At 37.3% G+C, this 6,546-nt stretch overlaps 1 protein-coding gene across 2 annotated transcripts in view; it reads left to right on the top strand.

Annotated features, from left to right (window-relative positions):
• The first annotated feature begins 255 nt into the window (after positions 1-255).
• The window catches only part of LOC128994134 (carboxyl-terminal PDZ ligand of neuronal nitric oxide synthase protein-like), a 322,594-nt gene continuing 316,303 nt past the window's right edge, over positions 256-6,546 (top strand). For both annotated transcript variants that reach the window (XM_054418431.1, XM_054418429.1), the window contains exon 1: positions 256-790. In XM_054418431.1, coding sequence (XP_054274406.1) covers positions 683-790 — 108 coding nt within the window. In that variant the 5' untranslated portion in view covers positions 256-682. The remainder of the gene's footprint in view (positions 791-6,546) is intronic.

The raw sequence follows: 6,546 nt of genomic DNA, 5'->3' as shown, positions 1-6,546 counted from the left end.
AACATTAACGAAGTTTGGGTTTTCATTGGGAAACATACACAAAGTTGAGTATTTTCATGGTAAAACATACACAAAGTTAGGGGGTTTTCATGGTAAAACATACACGACACCAGTTCCGTATACTGGACATCATGACGTCACAAGGTCGACCTTGTGTCCAGCGCTGGTAGTTCCAGCGTTGTCCGCCAGGTAGCATCAGCGCGGCGCGCCGACTCCCGCCGTTTGTCTCCAGTCGCCCTTCCCGTTCCCGCCAGAACTGTGCGCGCTCCGTCGCTGTCGCCACCGACCGTGTACCGGCGTCGTCCTCCGCTCGGCTGGCTACGTATTTGGGAATGTGGATTAAACAGTTTTCCGTAGAAACGCGTGCGCCCCAGCTAGTGTCAAAGTATTGTAAAGGCGCTCGTCTAAAAATAAACCCGTGTCCATCTGGTGTAGTATTTCAACGTAGGTTTTAGGTTATACATAGTGGATCGCGAATGTAGAATAATTCAACAGTTTTAGAAGTTAGTAAAATATTCGTCACCCAAAAACGAAATACGTTTTTAGATTGCCAGTTTTTAGAATTTTGAGGTTAGCCGGCTTGCTATTTCGGCTTTGTTTACGTTGGTGCAGTGTTGCCGGTTGGTGCGGGTTTTGGTTTGTGATGTCACTTTCTGAGTGAGTGGGTGAAGTGTACAGCAAGATGCCCTCCAAAAAGCAGTATAATCTTGTGCAGAATGACGACTACGACACCAGGATTCCCCTACATTCGGACGAGGCTTTCCAACACGGAATCACATTCCAAGCAAAGGTAAAGAGTCACTGAAACTTTGGTGTGCATTAATACCTCGATAACAAGCACGATAACCCCCCCCCCCCTCTTTGACATGATAACGATATCAATGACCCAACGCGTGTCGTTTCGAAACAACCCTTGATTTTGTACTACCGGCACGGCGGTACCCCGATTGTTTTAATCACAGGCTAATGCTAACCTCGATAAAATGTCTACCTTGATAGCAAGTCCTTTGATAATATCCATATCATAGAGACTTACCATCGAGACTAGTGTACCAACATTCTAACATAACAATGTAAGCTATGCAGTGTCAAATCCAAATGTATGTCAAGAGAGTGTAATGTATGTAGAAGGTAACGTTATAATTTGTTATTACTATTAGACAACGAAGAGCACAGTAGACAGAAGTGATTTTCAGAGAATTTTGGAGTAGTATACCTACTAGTTGCTACTATGTCACTATGTAGCACACCATTTTGTATTTATTTACGGGAAGTAGTTTTTTTTTTGCCAATTTCTTAAATCTTGTTTTCTGTAGTAATTTTCACCGTACTTATGAATTCAACTAGATAAGTTGTTGCGCAGAATTATGTTTTAATGTATGCCTACTGTTAATGGAAAATCCGTTTACAAACAAATAAAAGGGACATATTGACAAACTCCAGTTCACACTGTACGTTGTTCTTTACGGGTTGACTAAATTATTGAGGCTAATCCATACCTTTGTTGCATGTTACAACTTTTCATCAATTAGGGTTTGTTTTAAAATAATAACACACAATTAACTTTTCACCCAAAATTGAGGCCGCGCAATTTAATAGTAGTTTCAATCTACCATTTCGTTACATCGAAATAATGACACATGAGGGATACTTGAAAGAAAGATGCCTTAAGTTAAGCATTTTCTCTAAGACCGCGATTTCCAGACCATTTATTAAAAGTCAAGTTGAATCCATTTTGCCTGGTTTGAAAGGGATTCAAAAACTTACTTGGGTTTCACCACTCGTCACAATGAGTGTACTTCCAGTAGTTGAATGTAATTTCAAAATTTCTCCTTAGTTCTCGCTAGAGTTATGAAAGCTGTTTTCTGCGAGGACTCATACACTGATGACTAAGCTATGATTCTGTCTCGCTTCTAAAACCTCACCTCCTCGAAGGTCGAGCGTGCAAAGACCTCGGTTTTACAACTCCCAGCGAGCACGAAGAGATCCGTGCTTATCGACAGTCTAAAGTCAATGCTATTGGTTACTGAACTCATATGTAATTAGCCTATGCTATTTAATAGGTAAAATCACAAAAACTGCGGGTTTTGAATCGTAAGTTAACAGCATTTGGGGTTGTACCATTTTTTTTAGAGCTAAATGTATTATAACATACTGAATTTTGAACTTACTTACTTGTATGCTCCATTTTTTCGGTTTTGACATGGAAAAGTCACTATTTGATATACAAATTTACAAAAACTAAAAGAACGCGTGGATTGTGGACTTGTACTCACATACACAAGCTTTGTTAAAATTGGGTCAAAGGGGTCGTCTGTAACTCTGTAGCCTACACATCCACACACGAGTGCACCACCTAAAAAACACTTTTTTTTAAGGGGGATCCAAAACGGACATAGCAACCCAAACCTCAATCTAGAAAATTTTGGGCGAAAACAATACCTTAATCCACCCACGTAACATTAAATGTTGCATGTTAGTTCAGCTGAAAATATTGTACGGTATAAAACTTGTCCTTCATACGTTGTTGATGGTCATAGCCAAACAGACAGGTGATCTACCTAATTAAGATATAATTTCCTTAAAATATCCACCATGTTTCAAAAATGTAAATCTAAATTTGTCTCTCAAATTTCTCTCTGTAGCCCTTCAACAAATCTCATACAAACAATTAACTCAGCAAAACTACTCATCACAGATTATAATATGATTCCGTATGAGCATGAAGAGAGTAAATTGGCCAAGAGAATTAAGTGGATAAGCATCGGTCATAACTCTTGTAGATGGTAGACGGTGGACAATGGGCGCGGAACAATGGGCTAAATTAAACAGAGTGACGTCACGGGCGAGGCGCGGGCAGGACGTGAGCCGTAGGTGTGCTAACTGGTGTGATAACAGTGTGATAGCACACGTGGAGTCGCTATCAACAATGACCTGGGACTGGCGTAGAGGAAATGTCGATACATAGGGACAAACTATTGTATGGTTTAGTCAGCTGTTTGTCAAGAGTTATTTAAGACTGATGAGCGGTTTCGATTTAGTTTAACAGTTTTTCACTCAATCTTTAACTTTGAACTAAAGATTTTTCATCTATTGTAAAATTCGCAGGTTATACAGGGTGTTTTTCTAACCTAAACCAAATTAGAAGTTCTGTGAGACATTTAGGCTAAACAAATCACATTCAAACAAATCTATGATAAGGAATCAAGGAGTGTTATTTCATTGTTGGTTAAACAATATTCCTATAATATAAAATAAATACCCCCGCCAGAGTTACCCCCGCTGCAACAAACCTGCAGACTAAGCGAATTTCCATCTACCCGGCTGGAATTCCACTAAATTATTCCCTTAAAATTGACAGATCTATTACCTATTTAAATATAATCTATCTATGTATTAATAGGCAAGCATGTTTCTTTAAAACCTTTTTTCTCAGCTCGTGTGCATCGTAGGGAAAATCTACGCATACCGTTGGAAAGATACTTTCCTGTAGAAGTGCAGAATCCCTTTAAAAATAGGCTCAAATATAAGCACAAAAAATGGATTTGAAATGTAAAAAAATAAACATGGGCTTTATGGGTTGCCATGCTGGTGACGAAATAACAACGAAATATAAACAGAAAATCAAAACAAATGGAAGAAATTACAATCGCTTGTTTTATTTACAGCGTGAGGTTAAAATAGAGAAGCCTGTACTTTTACATTCCACCTCCATGTTAAAGTTGTCACCAGTTATTTTCTTTAATAGATGGGGTGGGGTGTCTACTTCAGTATCCAATTGTCAATACGTGTACATTACATGTTTCTGGTCGAGTTTTCGACCACTGGACGACAGATAATAATTAATTTTAATAAAATAAAAAAAACACCACTAGGCAAATTTTTTAAATTAAATTTTAAAAATTAAAATTAAATTTTTTGTTTTTTTTTTAAATTTGTTTTTAAATTAATTTGTAGTTAATTTTAATGAGTACTTAGGTTTGCTGCTACAGGGAAGTAATAAGGGGATTTTTATTAAAATATTAATAGTTTAGTATGAAAGAAACAGAATTACATTAAAATATGTCCAACAGCAAGTTACAACAGTTTATTTATTCTCCATGAAAATAACGTGGACATTTTAAATTTACACTTTTTGGGATTTTTCGTAATCGTTAGGTATACAACAGTGCTTCAATATAGCCTACTATATTATTTGTTGTTTCTTTAGCTCTACATAATGGTTTCGAAATAAATTGCTAAATTTTATGTTTTTAGTGTAAAAAATGAAAAAAAAACATTTTTACCCCTTAAAACCCCCTATAAACTCCTGGACTTTACAAGCTGACTCCTGGTTTTTCACAGTATTTTCACCTCAAGTTTATGTTCGTGTGACAATAAGTATGCTGTATCTCACCACAGATTGAAGGAAGTGGAGTAGGTCTACTTATCTGTGATTTGACAATAAATCGTCTTATCAGTTTGACTTATACTTTGGTAAAGAAGATTGCGTATTCGGCAGAAATAATTAATGCAACCCATTTTAATTTTCTAGCGACAGCTTTAACTAGGGATGGGGATTGTGAATGGTTCAAAGGTGACAAAACAATAACAACCAATACATTTTCAGAGTACTGGAGTTTTTCGTATTACCTCAAGGAACGACAGTTTTCCTTTGATCTCCAACTCCAGCATCGCCGGCCACCCACTGTTTACTATGCCGGGTATGAGGTACATTTCCTGTTGGACGCCGTGGCGCCCCTCGTCTTTGAAGTCAAGGTCTTCGCCACATTTGCCGCCTGGACAGGTTTGGAATCGAATATTGTTAACGAGAAGTGGGTGCCCGTATCTGGAAGCTGGTGTTGTCGTAGAGTGCAGGACTTCGTACTTCGAGGTCCCGGGTTCAAATCGAGTCGACGTTGGTTGAACGCAAAACTCTATTTAAAGTCACGTATTTTTCACCTTTATCGACTTGGTTAAAAATGTTTTTAATGAAAATCGTGTTTATAGTTTTAAGTCTAAATTCCTTTGGTCGTTAAATATTATCAAGCAAAAATCCGATACAAAGAAATCTTGGTGTCACTAATGTTTAAAGTGTCAAGTCGTTAGACAGAGATCCAACCAACACATGACTCTTTGCTGTGGCAGTAATTTTTAATTAAAATGAGCCGAGAAAGCTTTGTGTTTCAATTAACAGCTCGAGTTAATTTAGTATAATCAAAACCTCTTTGCAAGCTCCCGAGACTGTTTGCTTCAAAAATTGGTTCAGTGAAGTTTGTTATGTATTAGGCTACTTGTGTTATGTGTTGACTTAAATTTGTTAGAAGTTGGCGACAAATTTATACAATTTTCAATTTTGACACAGTCTCCTCTTTAGTTAAAAAGTTTGTAGTTATAATTTTAATTTCTAATTAATTTAATGCAAAATTTCTACTTCTGTCTTTCACTTTAGTTTTAGGAACGTTGACATGCTGTTAACAAAGATTAGTTATTATTAGTTCAATAGTTTTTCGTCAACGATCAATAGGCCTAATGAAAGTTATCAATGACGCAAGTTGTGTTAATTACTACTGAATATTAGTGGGCGAGACTTAACTATATCCTCATCATTGTAAGCTTAACATCGGTTCATTATTGCAGTAAACGAGAAAACTGATGAAGGTTCACTCGTAGAATCGTAAATCCTAACCTAACTTTATAAAACACCATAGAATGCCAAGTGTTGAAGACATGCATTGTTGTACAATACAATACACTCTTAGTCTTAAGTTTACAATACGTTATGACTTGCATTCGAGAATGCTAGAATACATAGTCAAACATTCACTATCAGAATACTAAATGCCATATATAAAACTATAGATCAGAATGTCGGACCATAAACGTCGAAGTGTTGCAAGTGAATGTATTTTAAAACGGCATAAACTTAGACAAATGTGTAAAATTAATTCGTAATCCCTATTCGAGAAAACGAGAACACCTTCGAACAACTTGCGTGGTAATGTCAATAAAACTACAGATTTCAATGTTGGGCTATCTATTGAAGGGCGCAGTTGAATAAAGATTACTGCATATTTTCCGGACTTACCGTAGTTATTTCCGGACTATAATGTATATTTCCTAGAATCTTGGAGCACAACCAATCTCTTAGCTATGTCGAGTACGGGGATCATTTCCTGCCAGGCCTGCGGGGAGATTGAAGGTCTTTACGGGGCAGACTCAACTGGTCCCGTAAGCCAGGTACCCTACTTCTACTGGTCCCAGTCTCAAGTAAGGTCTCTTAATCCGCACTTCCACTGGTCCCGTCGGCAGCCCCTTTGTAATTTGTCTAACAGGATTACGGCTAGTGTATGTATAGCTATCAATGTCCATTCATCAGTAGGAGGGAGGGACCTGAGGTGCTTCGTTGTCTCTAAAAACTCATTTTTGGAGAGTGTTTGATAGATTTAGATAGTGTTACCAGTAACACTAAAAAGTACAGCATTAATGTTTATATACTTTCAAGGGTTTAAATGGTGATTCAGCGAATGAGTATCAGTAATATGGCATGTTATAGAATTCATTCGG

The sequence above is a fragment of the Macrosteles quadrilineatus genome, unplaced genomic scaffold (genome assembly GCF_028750875.1).
Source record: "Macrosteles quadrilineatus isolate MER2022 unplaced genomic scaffold, UCM_ALF_1.0 Scaffold_5__1_contigs__length_97177068, whole genome shotgun sequence".
Lineage (NCBI taxonomy): Eukaryota > Metazoa > Arthropoda > Insecta > Hemiptera > Cicadellidae > Macrosteles > Macrosteles quadrilineatus.
The sequence above is the reverse complement of the archived record's forward strand: the minus strand, read 5'-3'. Positions and strand labels throughout refer to the sequence as shown.